At 38.0% G+C, this 20,104-nt stretch overlaps 3 protein-coding genes across 5 annotated transcripts; 2 read left to right on the top strand and 1 right to left on the bottom strand.

The window, feature by feature from the left end:
• The first annotated feature begins 3,067 nt into the window (after window positions 1-3,067).
• Window positions 3,068-6,417, top strand: LOC107609671 (Pentatricopeptide repeat (PPR-like) superfamily protein). 2 transcript variants are annotated; one of them, XM_016311685.3, is made up of 5 exons: window positions 3,068-4,920; window positions 5,268-5,420; window positions 5,518-5,589; window positions 5,859-6,033; window positions 6,148-6,417. In XM_016311685.3, the coding sequence occupies exons 1-4, from the start codon at window positions 3,193-3,195 to the stop codon at window positions 5,967-5,969; spliced, it is 2,064 nt and encodes a 687-aa protein (XP_016167171.1). In that variant the 5' UTR covers window positions 3,068-3,192; the 3' UTR covers window positions 5,970-6,033; window positions 6,148-6,417. The 2 variants fall into 2 exon arrangements, with proteins under 2 accessions (XP_016167171.1, XP_016167170.1); XM_016311684.3 differs by having other exon boundaries at window positions 3,069-4,920; window positions 6,138-6,417.
• A 26-nt stretch (window positions 6,418-6,443) lies between these two features.
• LOC107609672 (Zn-dependent exopeptidases superfamily protein) lies at window positions 6,444-10,124 on the bottom strand. 2 transcript variants are annotated; one of them, XM_016311686.3, is made up of 11 exons: window positions 9,630-10,124; window positions 9,206-9,263; window positions 8,995-9,105; window positions 8,690-8,827; window positions 8,446-8,515; window positions 8,301-8,356; window positions 8,007-8,132; window positions 7,695-7,834; window positions 7,246-7,318; window positions 7,092-7,166; window positions 6,444-6,995 (listed from the first exon to the last, which is right to left on the bottom strand). In XM_016311686.3, exons 1-11 carry the CDS (start codon window positions 9,770-9,772, stop codon window positions 6,684-6,686), a joined length of 1,302 nt encoding a protein of 433 aa, XP_016167172.1. In that variant the 5' UTR covers window positions 9,773-10,124; the 3' UTR covers window positions 6,444-6,683. The 2 variants fall into 2 exon arrangements, with proteins under 2 accessions (XP_016167172.1, XP_088349225.1); XM_088493099.1 differs by lacking the exon at window positions 9,630-10,124 and adding an exon at window positions 9,347-9,502.
• A 3,327-nt stretch (window positions 10,125-13,451) lies between these two features.
• Window positions 13,452-15,164, top strand: LOC107607477 (uncharacterized). Its single transcript, XM_016309426.1, has one exon. It carries the CDS (start codon window positions 13,452-13,454, stop codon window positions 15,162-15,164), a length of 1,713 nt encoding a protein of 570 aa, XP_016164912.1.
• The last annotated feature ends 4,940 nt before the right edge of the window (window positions 15,165-20,104 follow it).

Raw genomic sequence — 20,104 nt, 5'->3', positions numbered from 1 at the left:
TCTAATCCTTCCCAAGGGAGAGGATTAGGACTTGTGAATAGAAGTTGACTTTTAACTTGACTTTCCTTCATTCGTTGAGGGTTAACTAAGTAGGAATAACTACTAATTATTAATTGATCTTGAGAAAATTCCAACAAGGATAGAACTTCCGATTAATCTTCTCCCGGTCAAGATTTTTATTTAAATTACATAAATTCTTTGATTTAATTTTCTGTTTATCAAACTCAAAACCATTTTGGAAAACCTCTGATTAATAAAATAGCACATCTTTCTGCAACTCGTTGGGAGATGACCTGGGACTCATACTCCCAGTATTCTAATTCTAATTTTGTGACAACTCTTTTCTAAATTGACAAGCGAATTTTTGCTGGTTAAGAGCTGTACTTGCAACGCCATTTTTCTTAATAATTCTTAATCTGTCAATTTTCGCCACGTCACAAACTCCATCCCAAACTCTAGATGAACTTGGCCAAAAGGTGCTGTTAGATTTTCTTGAGGCGACACATTGTGATCACTATCATAATCATCCTCACAATTAAATGACATTAGATTGTGTAAATCTTCAGATTCGTACTGATAGTAGTCATGGTCAAAATCACTGTTATCATCTGAATGAGAGGAATCAGGCTTCACACGAGGAACAAAGATCTTTGGTGCCTCATTCCTTCCTCCTTGCACAAACATTTGACTAATGGGTGTTGGCCTTTTATACGGTGCTCTTCTGTTCTTCTGATTACTTTTATATCGTTAGGTGGGCACTTCATTCTAACCTGTTTGTGAAGTTAGACCCATTGCATCATTAACTCCACATTCAGGTTGTGTTTGGGCTTCAATGTGGCATTTGGTGGGCTTTTGGGATACATTAGGATGTTGGACTTAGGCTTCACTTTGCTGCTAGGTGGTGTTTTGGTTGACGTTTGGAAATTGGAATTGTGGCATTAGTTGGTTTGTAGATACAGGCTTGGGAGATGCTGTTTTTTTGCTTTGATTGCAACTTTGGTTAGTTCTATTTTTTCTATTTTCATTCTTACTATCTATCTTTTTTTTTTTGGAGTTGAATTTCTATGGATTGCCATCTTACTTCTTTTTTTGGAGTTTCTTGTGGTATAGGTTGTTCAACAGAATCAAGAATTGGGTTTGGCTCATCATCTACAACATTTATCACTTCAACTTCAATTTCTCAGGTAAATCAACAATATGATCCCAATAAACATGGCATATTCTCTTATTTTCAATAACAAATTTATACATTTAAACTACATCATTGTCAAGGCTAATTAAATGCAAACAATTGGATATTTCATTCTCAGTCTAATAAAAATCCTTGAAAGAAATATACCCCAAATCCTTAAATAACCCCACCATGAAATATGTATTAAGAGTTTCGACATTCACTCTTGGAATCACAACAACCACCACTCTAAAATATTTTAGAACTCTATTGATGTTTCTCTCAAATCGTCCTTTATGATGATACACAAAAGTTATATGATTTGCTATTTATTTATTGAAAAATCCTCAATCAAAGTATAAAACAACCAAAACCTAATTAACATCAACCAATAATGAACAACATTTTTTCAGTAAACCATAAACCAAAGTCAACATTTAACAAGGGGGAAGCATTACCTTTGATCACGCCTACTGCTAAACTTTTCTCGTTCGCCTACTACCCTATGTATGGACTTCTACGCTTCTCACCCTATCATGTCTGCTTTTAAAATAGAATGAAAGCCACAAATTGCAACAAATTCGAATGGGAAGACTTCAAAAATTCACTCTTTAATTTTGTTTAATTAGAGAATTTAAAGAAAAAAAAATCTCTTTGAGTACTTCAAGTACTCAATAATATTTAGTACTTGTTTGTACATAGAATAAGTAAAGAATTATTTTGTTTGAGAGAGTAAATAATTTATTACTGTCATAGTTGACATTTATAAGTTTTTTTTATGTAGAATTCATCTGAAATAAATAACACATATTCTTTAATCTTAATTATTAGCGACAATTTTATAATGAAAAATTGTATATACTTATAGACTACAAAATCAGATAGAATGTTCTGATATACAATGTGCAGAGAAGTGGTGGTTGAAACAAAATATTTAAATTTGATAATTCATCTCTTACTATTTTAGAAATTTCTGAGAAAGAAATGTTGAAATGTCATGCTGACAAATGTAAATAATTAGTGAAATAAATTTTTATGTCTTGAATAAAAAATGATTCATATGATAATGTTATTTATTGATGCAAGTATTTTGTGTATAAATCGATGGATTTTCATATCAAAACACAGGTATATGTGAACACTACTTAAGATAGATAATAAAAAATGATTTGGCGACCTATTTTCTACATTTGATTTTTGATTCAACAGTAGAGTTTGGTAAATTTAATTCAATGCAACAAACACATTCAAGTGGAATAATATTTGTTATGAACAATATTTTTTAGTAAACCATAAAAGATAAAACAAAATCAACAATTAACAAGAGAAGGAAGCATTATCTTTAATCGCGTCTGATGCTAAGCTCTCCTCGTTCGCCTACGCCTGCGTGTGGATTTCGATGCTTCTCGTCCTTTCATGTTTGTCTTCAGAATAAAATGAAAGCGACGAACTACAACAAACTTAATTGCGAAGTGTTCAAAAATTCACTCTTATTATTTATTCTCTGTTAAGACATGTTTTTATTCAACGTAATTTATGAGAATGAAGAGAATGAAGAGATATACCTCGTAAAAAACTTTTTTCTAATTTAATAAATTTAATCATGTAATTTTTATTTTTTATTATGTCATCAAAAAACTCAAATCATACAATAAAGTGTCACCTAGTACTAGTAGTTATTACTGTTGTAAAAATTATTCAGACAATGAAAGAATAAAAATGACAACAAAATTAATATTAATGTGTACAAATAACTTATTAAAATATTATAATATACATCTATTCACGGTATAAAAATTTACTTTTGTCCATTCTTCCAAAGGAGAAAAACCCTCTATCATGCGCACAACACACTACTGGGACTATGCAAAACTGCAAAGATTCCACGCCTTTGTTTCGTTAACGAAGTAACGAACTTAACCCCCTTCAAACCAACAGTAACAACCAAATAATAATAATAATAAAAGTTGAAGGTTCTTGGTTTGTGCATCGAGTGAATTAGTGTGGGTCTTATCTTTAACATGTTCCTTTTGCCACCACATCTTACCACTCCATTCCCTTCTACCCGCTCCACCAACTACTTCCCCACCACCCGCCACCACCAACCACCACCTCCTTCCGCCGCCAACCCTTTGATCTCCTCCTCCGTCGCAACCGCTACCCCACTCATCGCCGATGAGGGCCCCAACGACATTCTCCCCCTCCAGAACCGCCGGTATGACTTCACTCCACTCCTCAACTTCCTCTCCTCCGATTCCAATTCTGAACCAGAAAACAACTCGTCTTCCCCAACTCAACTCGACCCAACTGAGTTCCAACTCGCCGAGTCATACCGAGCCGTGCCAGCACCACTCTGGCACGGTCTCTTGAAATCCCTCTGCTCCTCTTCTTCCTCCATAGGACTCGCATACGCCGTCGTTTCGTGGCTCCAAAAGCATAACCTCTGCTTCTCCTACGAGCTCCTCTACTCCATCCTCATCCACGCGCTCGGTCGCAACGAGAAGCTCTATGAGGCATTCTTGCTCTCCCAGCGTCAGGTCCTCACTCCCTTAACCTACAACGCGCTAATTGGCGCGTGTGCCAGAAACGGCGACCTCGAGAAAGCCCTTAACTTGATGTCTCGAATGCGCCGCGATGGGTTCCAACCTGATTTCGTGAACTACAGTTCCATCATTCAGTCGCTCTCGCGCTCTAACAGAATCGATTCTCCGATTCTGCAGAAGCTTTATAGGGAGATTGAGAGTGATAAGATTGAGGCCGATGCGCACCTTCTTAATGACATCATTTTAGGGTTTTCGAAAGCCGGTGATGCTACTCGCGCTTTGAAGTTTCTTGCTATGGCTCAGGGGAATGGGTTGAGTCCAAAGTCGGGGACTTTGGTTGCGGTTATTTTGGCTTTGGGGAATTCCGGTAGGACTGTTGAAGCCGAAGCACTTTTTGAGGAGATTAAGGATAATGGGTTGGAACCTAGGACCAAGGCTTATAATGCTTTGCTTGCAGGTTATGTAAAAATGGGGTCTTTGAAGGATGCGGAGTTCATTGTTTCTGAGATGGAGAGAAGTGGTGTTTTACCCGATGAGCAAACTTATAGTCTCTTGGTTGATGCTTATGCTCATGCTGGTAGGTGGGAGAGTGCTAGGATTGTGTTGAAGGAGATGGAGGCTTGCAATTTGCTGCCGAATTCTCATATTTACAGTAGGATCTTGGCGAGTTATCGCGACAAGGGCGAGTGGCAGAAATCATTTCAAGTGCTAAAGGAGATGAGGAACAGTGGGGTTCAGCCTGATAGGCAGTTTTATAATGTGATGATTGATACTTTTGGGAAGCATAACATTCTTGATCACGCGATGGCAACGTTTGAACGAATGCTGTCGGAGGGGATTATGCCAGATACTGTTACATGGAACACGCTGATCGATTGTCACTGTAAGTCGGGGCGCCATGATAGGGCAGAGGAGTTGTTCGACGAAATGCAGCAGAAAGGATACTCGCCTTGTGTCATGACATATAACATTATGATTAATTCTATGGGGGAACAGGAGAGATGGGATGAAGTTACTAAGTTGTTAACCAGGATGCAGAGCCAGGGAGTGCTGCCCAATGCAGTTACATACACTACCCTGGTTGATATTTACGGAAGATCAGGAAGATTTGGCGATGCAATAGAGTGCTTGGAGGTTTTGAAATCGACGGGGTTCAAGCCAACTCCAACCATGTATAATGCCTTGATCAATGCCTATGCACAAAGGGTATGTAAATATTGTCGACACCTTTTGTTATGCTGATTGTATTGTTTTTATTTATCAACTGATATAATAGTAACTAACATGTTGATAGGAAAATTTTCCAGTAAATAATTACTCGAAAGAGTACATTTCAGTTCAACCATGAAGTCTCAGAAACTTACTCGATATCGATTTGTTCTTCATTGGGATCAAGTACTATCAATCAGTATTTGCACAAACTTGTAGTTTTGTGACAGCATTCTTTGTTCTTCTTCGTTGAAAACTATAAAGCATAGGCTAGGTAAAAAATGCACCATATTGTGAACGAAATGTTAGCTTGAACTCGTATTTGATGAGTATAAATTCTGCAGGGTTTGTCTGAACAAGCAGTAAATGCGTTCAGGATGATGACGACTGAGGGTTTGACACCCAGTCTTCTAGCTCTAAATTCACTAGTTAATGCATTTGGTGAAGATAGAAGGGAAACTGAAGCCTTTGCTGTGCTGCAGTACATGAAAGAGAATGTATGACTTTTAGTTTCTCTCCTTTTCTCAAGAGAATGCTCTTTAAGCTGTCTTCCGTGATGCAATAATTAGTGTCCTTTGTTCATATCATCTGCAGGGCTTGGAACCTGACGTCGTTACTTATACTACACTTATGAAAGCCTTAATTCGTGTTGAAAAGTTTGACAAGGTAAATAACATTGTCATATTCCGCTTGTCTTTTATGTTATAATATTCAGTCTTGAGCGAAAATCATCATCGTTTTTTCCTGTACGTTTCCAAGGGTTGCATTTTTCTGCCACTTCTGTTTATTTCAAATCAAAGTTAAGGTGCCTCAAAATAAACAGATTAGTGAGAAATAACTAAGTTTCATCTTTGAATAAACTATGATCCTATTTCAGTGATAAGTTGTACACACTACACTTAGTACACTATGCTTATATTGTGTTTTGGTTTCAGGTTCCGGCTGTGTATGAAGAAATGGTTATGTCCGGGTGCACCCCAGATCGAAAAGCTAGAGCTATGCTGCGGTCTGCCCTTAGATACATGAAGCAAAGACTGAATTCATAATTAATTAATCAAGCACATTAAATTGCCAAAACAGTGTCAAATTTGCTCCCATGCTCTTTTGGAGGTTAGTTGCAACTTTCTGCTATATGCTTACAACTGTAACTAGTGCTGAACTGTTAGTTTTGATTCTTTGGTGGTTGTAACAATGTATCATGACTTACATTGTAGGCTAGTGTAGGTAATGGTTCGCAGATCAGTGTGCGTGGGATGTGATCATTAGCATATAATTCTTTCTTCTTCTACATTGCATGAATGAGAAATGAGATTGCACAAATTGGGACATGGTACTCTCCCCCCAAAGGAACTTCATTCAGAGGAATTCATGGAAAATAGTTGGTTTCCCATGACGCTGTATTTTATATGTATCAATTTTTGGGATGAATGTATTGTATATGTTCAATGTAAGTAAACCTTGTATGTTAATGGGAGTTTGTGTACATTAGCAAAATTAAAGAGAGTCCAAGTGTATAAGCATTTCATATAAGCCTTCGATGTTATTTCTGTACTCAGCTATTTCTTCATTGAAAATTTGATGAATAAATAGCTATCACAGACGACAAAGCCACACATCGTTTGTTGAGTACAATAAAGAATCAGATTATACCACCTGGGAAAAGTGGTGTGTTACGTAGTAATAGTACAGAGACAACAATATAAATTACAAGCTTTTCCCTCCCTCAAAATTGGATATACAATTTCACCCAGGGCCTAATTTTAGAGCGGCATAGCAGGAACTGGTCTACTGGACTTACTTTTTGAAATTCTAGAACAGAACATGAACATTAGCAACACTGAAGACAATAAGAAGAGCCTAAAATATGTTCTTATTTCTTGCATTCCAAGGTCAAGCACCTCCATCTTTTTCCCATACCTATTTCTTCTTTCCATTAAATAACCATCTAAATATTCATCTATTGATACGAATTTATCCAACTTGGCAGGCGCTTTTGAATTGATGTCACCAAGTCGGAGTGGCCCCAGTTTAAAAATTGTAAAGAATGTTGTAGACCATTCATCAAGAACTCTCTGAAATTGACCACGTAGAAACGTTAGAAAATTTTACTGAACGGGGAAAAGGGTTTCAAATAAAACTAATAATTTGGAAGTTTTTAAGTAACATACAACATAGCTAGTTTTGTCAGTAGGATTAAACATTTTAAAACAGTCTCTTGATGAAGCTGTTACATCTCCATATATCTGCCAGTAAAAACCCAAAGTGAGAACACTGCCAAATCAAGTTTTGTAATACAAGATGGAAGGATGGAAGCCTACAAACCTCAAAGGTGAATGACATCGGAACCCTCACGACATCATACATGAAATCGGTTGCTGTCCCATGTGCAAAATACCTGGAAAGCTAAATATGAGGACTCAAGCAGATCATGTATCTTGCTTGTAGTTTAAAATTTGAGAGTTTAAAACTGCTGGTTTCTAAAAAGTGATGGTGAGCTACCACTTACACCTTCACCTATCAAATACGTTAGAATATTTGAGGCCTTAAAATGTCATTTTATATATCAATTAAGATCCATTTGAGTACTCTAGTTAGACAAAAATTTAATGTCATTATAAATTAACTGTGTTAGGAGCAAGGGGATCCGTTCTTATGTGGCAATGAAGAACCGAAGATAAAAGAAGAAAAATGATATATTAATTAAACACAACATTTTGGCCCTAGTAAAACTTTTGCCAATTCTCATCAGATTCAAATGAAAATCAACTAACCCCACAGAACCGCCTCCCGACCCAACCACGCAACGCTTTTGAAAATGAAGATTGTTTACTTCTTCAAGCAATGAATTCATCCGCTTCAACAGCAATCCATCAAGTGTTGTATTTTTATGATCATAAGGCATAAAAAGAGCCTGCAGGGGGAAGGAAAATGGTTAATAAAAATTGTAGGAAGTGATATATGAAAGGCTGCATAGCATGTCTACCGAACTGCAAAAGTATTCCAACTTGCTATGAATGCAGAAACTATGGAGGAGAACATTCAATTTTCTTTCAAGGAATGGGTAAAAAATTAACTAAACTTGCCTCCATTCCAGAGTGCACATTGATCCACACATGTGGTTCGAACGAGATGGCAAGTTTCCGCATAATTTGAGCTTCAGGCTCACTAAATGGAGCAGTTCCAGGATTCTCCTCATAAGGATCATAGTCCTGTTGATTTGAACAGTAATACAAATAAAAATGAAGCAATTTGACATTCAATAAATACATAAATAAATAGAAGGCAAGAACTATTGTATAGATTGACAAGCAGAAAAGAAGAAAAAAGAAATCCACTTGGTGAAAGTTGATAATGAACAAGATCGGTGCATAACGAACCTTCTCCTTTTTCCCCCAATCTACACTCCAATTCCGGTTGAGATCAACTCCTCTGCCTGCAAAACATAATATAAACTCAGGTTTTTGATATATAATGGTAGCCAAATTCAACATCTGAAATATTGTAAAGGAGAGATTCAAGAACCATTTCTTCTCTCACAGAGATCTCCAGCTTCTACAAGTTTTCGGCCATTCAAGTTCTCCATCGGAATCACCTGATAAACAATTAGAGAGTAGCATTTTGATGATTTCTCCAGTTAAATCTGTTATATATAACATATAATTCAATAAAACTGATTATGACACTTCACTGAAATCCTGATTAGCAGAGCCTAGTTCCATATTAGATTCATTATTAAGACATAATTACAGCGACAATATGAACTTGCCTTTATCACAAGCTTGTCAAGTGTAGTGTTCAAAGAAGCTTGATCCATGTTAGGTAGTGACTGTTCTCCACTTAGAATAGACAAAATCCTTAAAGCAAGTTCAGTTGTAATAAGCTCCCTTCCATGCTGCCCAAAACTCTGGAAGACAAGGAATCATCTGTCAAAAACACAGAATAACCAATTTGAGATAGCTAAACACTACATCTCAAGTTATAGCTTTCTTTTCAAACAATGCCAAATCATAAATCAGATCAGCCCAATTTCTTCTTCTCCCCTTTGGGAGACCAATGATGGAGAAAACTTACAAGAAGTATGCGGAACTTTGATCTCTCGTCTGTCTCTCTCTTTCGCTCCGAATAAGTAACCACGGTAATCTCAGCACCATAGCCTTTGTTCCCGGCTTTAATGGTCTCCATCTATTTAGAACCATCATATATTGGAATAAGTTATAGCTTTATAAGTATCCTCGGATTAACTAACACACAACAGATATATAAACAATCTAGACAGACTCACAGCGAGCATATCCGAGTGACGATGAACCAAAGCCTTGATCTCTTCCAAAAACTTGCCACTGCAGAATCCCACAAAGAAGAGTTTCACTTTCATCTCACCAACAAATCAACAAATTTATGAAGAAAACAACTAAATACTCACACCACAACACACCAAAAGAACAGGCTTAAAAAACACTGCTTCATCTAGTCCAGTGCTTCAACAACAATAAACAAATAAATAAATCATACTGTAAGTCGCAAACAGTGAATCGCAGATGCAGAAGCAGCACGCACAATTAACGCATAATTAATTAATTAATTCCGACATAAGACTGTAAGATTTGGTCAACAAAATCCTAACCTCGATTTACAATCGCGATCTAGACAGTTACAGAAGAAAGTAGAAAAAGGAAATAATGATTGGAATGTAAGGAAGAAGAAACCTGGAATGGTAGAGATCATAGTTAATTGGGGTAACAGTGAGATTTTGTTCCTTGGCATCAACGAAGATCAGATCTCGCGAACAAGAGAGGAAGCAGATGCTGATGGAGAGTGCCAAAGGAACAACAACATCGCCCAAACCCATCTCGTAACTAACTAACTAAACTAACTTAACTGATACTACAGATTCTATCTATGTTTCTTCATCTTCTTCTTCTCTTGTTTCATCTCATTTTTTGTCTATTTTTCTTTAACTTTTTATTTGAGATGCTTGTTTGTTATTTTAATTTGATTTGATTGACTCCTGCTGCATCTACTAAGAGTTTCTCACCCAATGATATAAAATTGATGAAGTGATATGGTAGTGGGTCGTTGAAAAATAATAGAAGCATTTTCGAAGAAGCGGTGGACAACAAACATGTTGTCGCCTTTTTTCACGTTCAACGGTCTCGATCCAACCTTGTTAACTTGTCGTAACATGTCAATTCATATATACCATTACTATCTGCAATTAAGCCATACTTTATATGAATTTAAACGCTTATGTAACCATTATTATCTTTTTATGGTGGTAAAACCAAAAAATATCTTCGTAACATAATGTTTATTAGCGTCAAGTCACCAAAAAAAAATATTTATTAGCGTCAGCTGGTGGAATGTGGATATTTTTATTTTAAAGGAATTTGCTGCTTCATTTTTAAGTGAACTCATTTTTATTTTAAAGGAATTTTTCAGAGTAAAATATCTTATATTTTTTTACTGATTTCACATGATAATTTTCTTGTTTCAGAATTTATATTGTTTATAAACGTGTAGATACAATGATATGCTAAATTTTTCTCATGCTTTTTTATTACATACTTGATATGCAATATTTTTTTCTCACACACAAATATTTTCCCTTGTTTGGCACCACCTTATTATTTGGTTTTTCGTTTGTAACAATCTCGGGGACAAGACGACAAATGAGGAGTTAAAACTCAAAGTGATTTCTTAGATTTTTGGATTGCATTAATTTAGTCTCTGATTTATCGATTTTACGGTTTGTATTTTCGAATTTATAAAAAAATGCATCTAATTGGTCCCTCACTTTATTTTCAGCCAATTAATCTGTCGCTGACCAATGACATAGCAAATGAATGTCACGTTGTACACCATAAAATGATATTCAATGATTTTTTGCGCTAAGACACATTGGAACGATGTCGTTTGACAAATTTAGAGAATTAAACCCCAACATTGCTGATCACTTCATCTCCTTCTTCTGAACTCAAATATTCAGCGCCATGAAATCCTCACGCCTGCAACTGGTGCCTAGGGTTTGAACGGTGAAACTATCTAGCTTTGTGGAGTCCACTCACACTCTGAACTTTGTTCGAAATTGTAGTCGTTGAGCTCAGAAAGAAAAGGGTTCTTCGCGAAACATAGAGGCAAGTTTGTACTGGATAAAAAAAAAGTTATAGCCTTTTGATTTAGGTATGCGTCATTGTGTTTGTTTGGTCAGAATTTTTGTGTAGGTTGATGAAAATTTTTTGCTGCTCATTATCTGCTAGGGTTTATGTGTATTTTGTGGGTAGCGAAAGAATTTTTTCTATGCTTTGTTTTTATAGAAGGAAGATGGGTATTTTCTTCAATACAATTTTATTTGGATTGTGTTCACACCCTGGGTCGAGCTATCCGACCTGGGATGTTCAGTAACAAAGCGACCGATCTCTTCAGGTCAGGCTATCCGACCTCTTCTCAAAGAGCTCGGCCAAATCGACAGGAAAGCCCAGTAAAGGGCCCAAATAGAGGAACACGACCCAAATCCAAAGGCAGTCCAAGCCTATAGAGATAAAGACGGTTCCCTTGAAGATAAGCTGACCTCACCCAAAGATAAGATAAGATAAGATAAGATAACTAACTTATCTTATCTAAGAAGGTCACTCTACACTATTATAAATACACTGGAGCACCCAAGTATAACTCATACTCTGATTCTACTAAAAACCTGTTTAATACCCATGCTAACTTAAGCATCGGAGTCTCTTGCAGGTACCACCACTCTCCGGTGACAAAGGATCAGCAGTGCAGCCAGTCCAACAAGTCGGACACGACAGCTCCGGCCGCCCCCACCAGCCGGACATGTCATCTCCGACCAGTATAGAAGATCTCGTCCGAGATCGACCTACAGTTTCAGGTAACCCTCAGAACAGATTGGTTGATGGCTATTTATAAAATTTATGTTTGTGTGTGAGTGTGATGGTATGTTGTTGTATGTGTGAGTGTCGTGGCTATTTGGAGTTCTCATTGTTGATCGCATAGGGCTTCCATGATCTTGATTCGCACATCCAATCATGATTCTGCTTTCAATTTTAAACAAAAACAGAAGAAGAAGAAGATGATGACAAAGAGGAAGAACGTTGGTAAAGAAAAAGAAGAAGACCGATAGAGGATTATTACTGAAATTAGGGTTAAAAGTAGGTGGAGGGATCATATTGGATCAGCTAGTTTCAATTGCCAGCTCAACTAGCTATTATGTACTCCAGCATGGCGTGTCAGTGTTATGTCATTGGCCAGCGACAGACTAATTGGCCGGAAATAGGGTGAGAGACCAACTAGGTGCATTTTTTACAAACTTGGGAAAACAAATAGTGCAATCGGTAAGTCAAAGACCAAATTGGTGCAATCCGTGAATCTCAGGGACCATTTTAGAATTTACCCAAGAAATTATATATTTTTTATTTTGATGTTCATTTTAATATATTAACAAAGGTTCAATTAATATGTGTTCATACCCTGCCTCAAAAAATAGCCAGGCCCAAAATGAATAAGGTCCAAACCTCATAAGGACTCCTTTTCTGTCTACCTGACCTCATAGAGGTCGAATTGAACAACGCCAATCATGACCCTACTTACTCGAATAAATGAACTAACTCCTATAATCTCTTCCATATTTTCAAAAGAGAGATCTCAACAATCCCCCAACAAAGGGGATGGTTATCCACCATTAAAGGTGAAACTACTCCAAGGAGTGGTTAGAGACTCTACAATTATAAACATCTGAACTCTCTCAGATATACTCAAAATCCAATCTACTAAAAAACCTACTTAAACCCTTACTAACTTAAGTATCAGAGTCCCTTGCAAGTACCACCCCCCACCTCCTCAAGAGGAACTCAAATGGCGGCACCTCGATACCAGCAGAAGTCGGACGCTGACACAAAAGGAGTCTGGACCTCACGTTCAGGCCCAAAAGCAACCCAATTTCAGGTAACCCTCGGAACATTGGCACCGCTGCTGTGGACCTGGAAGTCTACACCCAACCATGGCGGACGATCAGTTTGAAGACAAACGTACAACATGCAGAACCTCACAACAATGATCGTGCAATAGTAATACTCCCACAACAAGATAGAGCGGGTGGTACTAGTGGGGAGAGAATATCAGAAAACCCTCACCCCAGAAGAATCAATTTAGAGATACATCCACCAGAGAATGAGGAGCGTTCGCATCCGACAGAACTCATGGGATTGGTGCACGGACACCAAGGACGACTAGAATAGCTCGAACAAGAAATAGAGTGGCAAAGAAAAGTTGAGAGAGATCTAAGAATAGAACTACGACGACGAAGAGATCTAGAGAAAAAGCTTTTGAAGTTAGAAGCCGAACTGCAAGGTCAGAATAATCGAGCAAATTGGGAAGAAACCCCTTTTGGAGGGGAGGATCCATTCATTGAGGAGATCACGCGGGCCAAAGTTCCTAGAAATTTCAAAAGTCCCGACATGAACCTCTACGATGGAACGACCGACCCGAGACACCACCTGAGTAATTTCAAAATCTGAATGTACTTGGCTAATGCTTCAGATGCAACTCGTTGCAAAGCTTTCTCGACAACACTGACCAAGACAGTGATAAAATGGTTTGATAGTCTGCCACCCAAATCTGTGACCTACTTCAATGACCTCACAAGAAAGTTTCTCACTCGGTTCTCCATCCAAAAAGATAAAGTAAAGCACACCCCTAGCCTCCTGGGAGTCAAGCAAGAGGTCGGAGAAACTCTCCGAGCTTATATGAAAAAATTCAACAAAGCCTGCTTGGAAGTCCAGAACCTACCCACAGAAGCAATAATAATAGGGCTAGTCAATAGCCTCAGAGAAGGACCTTTCTCCCAGTTCATATCAAAGAGGCACCCGACCTCTCTGAACGAGGTACAAGAGCGAGAAGAAAAGTACATCAATATAGAGGAAAATGCCCAACTAAGAGAACTTGCTCTCAGACAAAATCATCCTTATCAAGTTTGGGACAAAGAGAAAGAAGCAAAGAAAAAGGATGAGTACAGCTCGGACAAGCCTCGAAGGTACCATAACTACACCCCCTTGCGAGTTTCTCTTGTCGACATCTACAGGGAGATCTACCATACTGAAAAACTTTTACCTCCTCGCCCCATCAAAAACAAGAAAGGCAGAAGCCGGACAGGATATTACGAATATCATAAGATATATTGGCATTCCACCAATGACTGTTACGACTTGAAAAATGTAATAGAAAAATTGGTCAAAGAAGGTCAGTTAGAAAGGTACCTGGTAGAAAGATTTGACAATCAGGGAAAAAGAAAAAGAAAAAGAGAAGAGGAAGACAGAAGTCGACGAGATCGGCCAACACGAACTCCTGGCAAACACATCTACATGATAGTTGGAGGATTTGCGGGAGGTGGAGTAACCAAGTCTTTCCACAAAAGGTATTTGAAAAAAGTCTATCAAGTTGGAGAAGAGGATGAAGTCCCCGACTTGCCTACTATTTTCTTCACAAAGGAAGATGCACAAGGGATGACACTGGGGCATGATCCCATTGTAATCACAATAATACTTGCCAATACAAATCTCCACGGGACTTTGGTAGACCAAGAAAGCTCGGCCAACATCTTGTTTAAGCTTGCCTTTGACAAGTTGGGATTGGAAGAAAAAGAGTTAAGAGCATACCCTGACACTCTTTTCGAGATAGGAGACACACCCATACGACCTTTTGGTTTCACTCTGTCACACACCACTTTTAGTAAAGGAATAAAATCTCAAACTTTGAGTATAGACTATATTGTAGTTGACGTAGTCTTAGCTTACAATGCCTTGATAGGTCAGACGACGTTGAACCAACTTTTCGCATTCGTCTCTACTCCTCATCTCTGCATAAAGTTTTCGACTTCAGAGGGAATAGCCACTATAAGAGGAGATCAAAAAATGGCAAGGAGGTGTCATAATGAAAGTTTGAACATGCGCAGATGTACAAAAGGAAAAGAAGTCAATACTATTGAACTCGTAGGTGTCCGAACACAAGAAGAGTTGAGACCACAACCCGATGGAAAAATAAAAGAAGTGCAAATCGAAAACCAAGATGGAAAAACTACAAACATAGGAGCCAACTTGGACGATGAATTGAAGGCAGATCTTGTCAAGCTCCTACAAAAGAACTCCGATCTCTTTGCATGGAAGGCTTCTGATATCCCCAGGATACATTCCGACCTCATGAATCATAAGCTCGCTGTCTATCCAGGCTCATGATCTGTATAACAAAAATGTCAAAAGCTCAGCCTCAAAAGAGCACAAGTCATTGAAGAACAGATCCAAGCTTTGTTAGATGTCGGGTTCATAAGGGAAATAAAATACCCTTATAGTTGGCAAATATAGTACTTGTGAGAAACAGAATGGAAAATAGAGAATGTTTGTCGACTATAATGACCTTAATAAGGCTTGTCCTAAAGGTCCATACGCTCTTCCTAGCACCGATGCTTTGGTGGACTCAACTTCAGGATACATATATTTGTCCTTTATGGATGTTAATTCGGGATACAACCAAATCCCGATGTATAAGCTGGACCAAGAGAAAACCTCTTTCATCACTCCAAGAGCTAATTATTCTTATGTGGTGATGAGTCCATATTTTACGATATATTTTGGCTTGATTTGAATGAATTTCATCACATAAACCCACATTTATTCATCAAAATAGCATGCTTTTGAGATTTCTTCCTAAATTGTGCTTGAAAGTGAAAACATGCTCTTTTGTGCTTAATTTAGTCAATTTTAATTCACTTTAATCCCATTTGGTGCCTTGATGTATTTGTTAAGTGATTTCAGGTTTCCAAGGCAAGTATGGGTTGAAGAAGTGAAGGAAAGAGCATGCAAAAGGGAAGAAACCATGAAGAAATGGAGTTTGGAAGTTTAAGCACCCGTGCGTACGCACAAGTATGCGTGCGTACGCACAAGCAAGATTTGCGAGCCACGCGTACACGTGACCCACGCGTACGCGTGGATGGATTTTTGGCTTAGTCTTTACTTAGTTTTTCTTAACTCTTGGCTTGAAATTGTTGACTTTGGTGATCCTTGAGTCATTGATGTCCATTCTTATTTGATATATTAGAGTAGTTAGTTGATTTGGTCTCCCTTGACTCCATGTGACCCCTTAATGTTGACATAGGACTTAGGGATTGAAATTAACTATACCTATTTGACTTATCTTCGATGTAAGATTGACTAAGTAGGATTAACTCTTCATAATCATCATATGTTTGTGGTCAATGGCTAGGATAGGTAGCCTTAGTCCTCAATTACTTGCTAAGAGGTTTCTTGTATTTGAAGTTTTATTGCTTTGAATTTTACTTGCTTTCATTTAATTTCTTGCATGTTAAGTTACTTTCTTGCCATTTCCTTTTCTTGCATTTAATTGCTTTGATGTTTAATTTCTAGCATGTTTAGTATTCACACTATTGGTTGAGAAATCGGGTGTTTGGGTGGAATTGAGTTGTGGATGTCCATTCCGCATTATGTGAGAATAGTTAATTGGTTTGGTTTCCATTGACGCTAGTCTTTCACTAAGTAATTAGTGAGTTGACTAGGACTTATGGATTGAGATCAATTATGCCTTTTGACTAATTCTCAAGGAGGATTGACTAGTTTGGATTGATTCCACACAATTGACATGTTTGTGGTCCATAACTAGGATAGGAAACCTAGATTACCTATTTCTTGCCAAGAGTCCTTTAATTGCTTTCCTTTTAAATCGTTGCATGCTCATTTACTTTCTTGCTATTTACATTTCTTGCTTGCTCTCTTGCTTTCGTCCCCAATTCCCCATGCTCTCTCTCATAGCCAATAATTATACACTTAATTGCAACTCCTAGGGAAGAACGATCTGGGAGCTAAATACTCTCCGTTATAATTTGTTTTGTATTGTGATAACATTTGATTAATGGCCAATTTTTTGGGTTAGGACTATACTTACAACGGACAAATTCTATTTTTAGTGTGAAAATCCAAACCCATGCAAATTGGTCATCGTCAAATTTGGCGCCGTTGCCGGAGAGTTGCAATGGTGTAAAGTTAGTGGCTATTGTATATATGTGAATATTATAAATAGCTTGCTTTTTGGTTGTCAATAGTTAGGATTGGGACCCCGGAGGACATTGGAGATTCAAGAATTTGGTGAAAAAGTCAAGCACAAGCCACCATAGCAAGGGCTCTCCCAATTGTCTAACTTAAAGACATTAAATAAAAGTACTTGGTAACATTGTTCTAACTCTTCTCTTTTTGTATATATTTTGGCTTAGTTACTTTTTGTCATGCTTGGTTAGCTTAGAATTAGTTTAATTTTGAGCTAGTTATGTTAATTTTGGTTTGGATCATGAATTTATGGGTTCTTGCATGTTTTGGTGTTGAGTTTTGATTGAACTAAGGCTTGGTACCTTAGAATTTTGAAGAAATTTTTTTGCAAAACAGGGCATCTGTGCGTACGCACGTACTTGTGCGTGCGCACAAAACAGCTATTTTCTGCTTCCTGTGCGTGCGCACCGACCTATGCGCACGCACACGCATAATTTTGCCCTCTGTTCGCAGCACTAGCACGCCTTGTGCGCGCGCACTCCCCTGCTTTCTGCGACCTGTGCATGCGCACCCACTCGTGCATACGCACACATACCCTTTTTCGTGCTGTATGTGCGGCTGCACAGGCTTATGCGTTCGCATGCCAACTTGCAACCACTCTGGTGGGAGCGTTGACACAGCCTGTGCGTGTGAACCCCTGCCCTTACGCTCTTGTGCACGTGCACGGACCTGTATGCGCGCGCACACGTGATCCTTTCCATAAAAAAAAATTGCCTCTCTGTGCGTGGGCACAACCCTGTTCCCATGCACACCTCAAAACATGGCCTCTAGTCGTGGCGTTAGCACACATAGTGCGAACGCACGACCATTTAATTTTTTCCATCGACACGTACGCGTCACCTTTCATTTTTCGCCATCTCACGCGCACGCGTCCATGACGTGTACGCGTCGAATCCCATTTTGTTCCGCACCATGCGCACGCGTCCATGACGCATACGCGTGATCCTCTGTGCGTGCACACATCCCTTTGTGCGTACGCACACACCCACTTTACTTCTTTTCTTCTCTTCTTTCTACTTCTTCTCTTCTTCTTCCCTCCACCCTTCTCTTCTCTTGCTTTTCCCTTGCTTCTCTACTTGTTTTACTTAGTTTCCATTGCATCTCTTTCTCATTTCAGTAATTATATTAGTTTTAGTTTAGTTGTTTGTTAATTAAATAAATTGCATGTATTTGTTAATGATTGTTGGGTTGCTTTTTGCTTAAGTTTTGGTCTAATTTTGATAAGTATGTGCACTGAGCATCAAGTCTTTGTCTGATTACCTAATTGAATTGTGACTTTGATTCATATGTTGTCGCGACCATATGCGTTAAATTTGATCCTTGTGTGGCATTTTGAATTGTGCACTTTTACTTTAGTGAATAAAGTTGAGCTACTTAGTCATCATGGTTCTTAAGTGAAAATAATCACATAACAAGGTATTTGTTCCTTGTTAATGCTTTGCATTTTTTTGAGTTGACTTGACTTGATTCTTATCAAGACTTGTCACTTTTTGTAACAAGCACCTTATACATGTGATTATTTCATTATTCCTAAGAATGAATAAGTAGTCTCTTTTCATCATTGAATTGGTTATTGTCGATTGTGTCATTTTTTATTCACTTTGCACTTTCACTTGCACGACTTCAATAACTAATGTCTTATATACTCAATTCACTTTAGTTGTAGTTACCTAGGGTTGCTTGTGCCTTAAATTTTGCTTATTTATTACTTGCAACCTAGGACTACTTGATTGAGGAGCATGCTATTTCTTTTGATTGTGTGATTTCTGTTTCTAATTGACCAATGTGTTGTGTTCTAAATTGTGCGCGCATTTAGAATACACACATTGCCTTTTATCATACCACACACGTCTTACTTTTCCTCAATTGTTGTTTACCGGAGCCCCCGGAACCCACCAGCTAAAGGTGGAGCCTCATAGTCCTTCATCCCCCGGATCGTGTGCATGCTCGGAGGACCGTGCATTATTCAAGTGTGGGGGAGGATCGCTAACTTCAACGGGGGTAAAATTTCTTAGACACTCTGCAACATTCTTTTTGTTCTTTTTCTTCAATTTTTGTTCTTGTTTGCATTTTTGTTTGGTTTGGTTTATTTGTATATATCTCTTTAATGCTTATAGTTATATGATAGTAAATACTTGTATGTTGCATGCTAGATTGAATAAGTTTGGTAAAACAACAAAGAATTTTCAAGAAATCTCTTTTAGGGCGTTCCATTGATTAGATTTGAAAAATTATTTTTGAACTTTCTTGAAGTACTCTTGTTATGGAACATAGAAAAGAGTTTGAACAAATTACCTAGTGAGATTTGAGCTTTAATTGTGTGGTTGCACATTTTCAACCACAAATTTTGTTCTTGTGTGATAAACTCCTTTTATGATTGTAATCTTGGATTTGCTTGAATCTTTATGTCCTTTATTTGTTGTTTTGAATTCATTTAGTATGATTGAGGCTATTTTTGAATTTAAGCTCACTAACCCATATGGCCAACCCTTGCATCTATCTTTGTAAACCACTTTTTGAGCCTTTAATTCCACTTTGTTCTCATTATAAGCACATCATTCACCCTAAGTGAAAAACCATTATGTCCATGGATTATATCTTTGATTAGCTTGGGTTTGAGTGTGTGTGTTAATCAAGTGTGGGGGTGATAAACCCCGATTTCGTGGTTTATTTCGTGCTTGTTTTGGGAGATTTATTCACCTTTTCCCACATTTATTCAACGAAATAGCATGGTTTTGTAATTCTCCCTTAAATTTTGTTTAAGTGTAAAAACATGCTTTTTAGGCCCTAATTTGGTGATTTTTATTTCACTTTAATTCCATTCGATGCCTTGATGTGTTTGTTAAGTAATTCCAGGTTCATAAGGCAAGTATTGGATGGAAGAAATGAGGAGAAAAGCATGCAAAGTGGAGAATACATGAAGAAACAAAGATTTGGAATGCACCAATGGACGCGCAAGTGTACAAGGCGCGCACGCGCAAAAGTGGTTTCTCACAAGGACACGCACGCGTACATGCCGCTTCCGCGCAGGTTGGGAATTTGCCAGCGACGCGCACGCGCAC

The sequence above is a fragment of the Arachis ipaensis genome, chromosome B7 (genome assembly GCF_059453495.1).
Source record: "Arachis ipaensis isolate K30076 ecotype BB chromosome B7, ASM5945349v1, whole genome shotgun sequence".
Lineage (NCBI taxonomy): Eukaryota > Viridiplantae > Streptophyta > Magnoliopsida > Fabales > Fabaceae > Arachis > Arachis ipaensis.
Note: the sequence above shows the minus strand (reverse complement) of the source record. Positions and strands in the feature narration are given on the sequence as shown.

Bases quoted from the DNA above. Each gene is read 5' to 3' on its own strand.
- LOC107609671 (XM_016311685.3), top strand. From the start codon at position 3,193: ATGTTCCTTTTGCCACCACATCTTACCACTCCATTCCCTTCTACCCGC. The intron at 4,921-5,267 runs GTATGTAAATAT...TAAATTCTGCAG, and splicing joins TCAATGCCTATGCACAAAGG to GGTTTGTCTGAACAAGCAGT. The intron at 5,421-5,517 runs GTATGACTTTTA...TATCATCTGCAG, and splicing joins TGCAGTACATGAAAGAGAAT to GGCTTGGAACCTGACGTCGT.
- LOC107609672 (XM_016311686.3), bottom strand. From the start codon at position 9,772: ATGGGTTTGGGCGATGTTGTTGTTCCTTTGGCACTCTCCATCAGCATC. The intron at 8,828-8,994 runs GTAAGTTTTCTC...CTTGTCTTCCAG, and splicing joins CAAAGTTCCGCATACTTCTT to AGTTTTGGGCAGCATGGAAG. The intron at 7,167-7,245 runs GTTTGTAGGCTT...TTTTACTGGCAG, and splicing joins CGATGTCATTCACCTTTGAG to ATATATGGAGATGTAACAGC.
- LOC107607477 (XM_016309426.1), top strand. From the start codon at position 13,452: ATGTACTTGGCTAATGCTTCAGATGCAACTCGTTGCAAAGCTTTCTCG.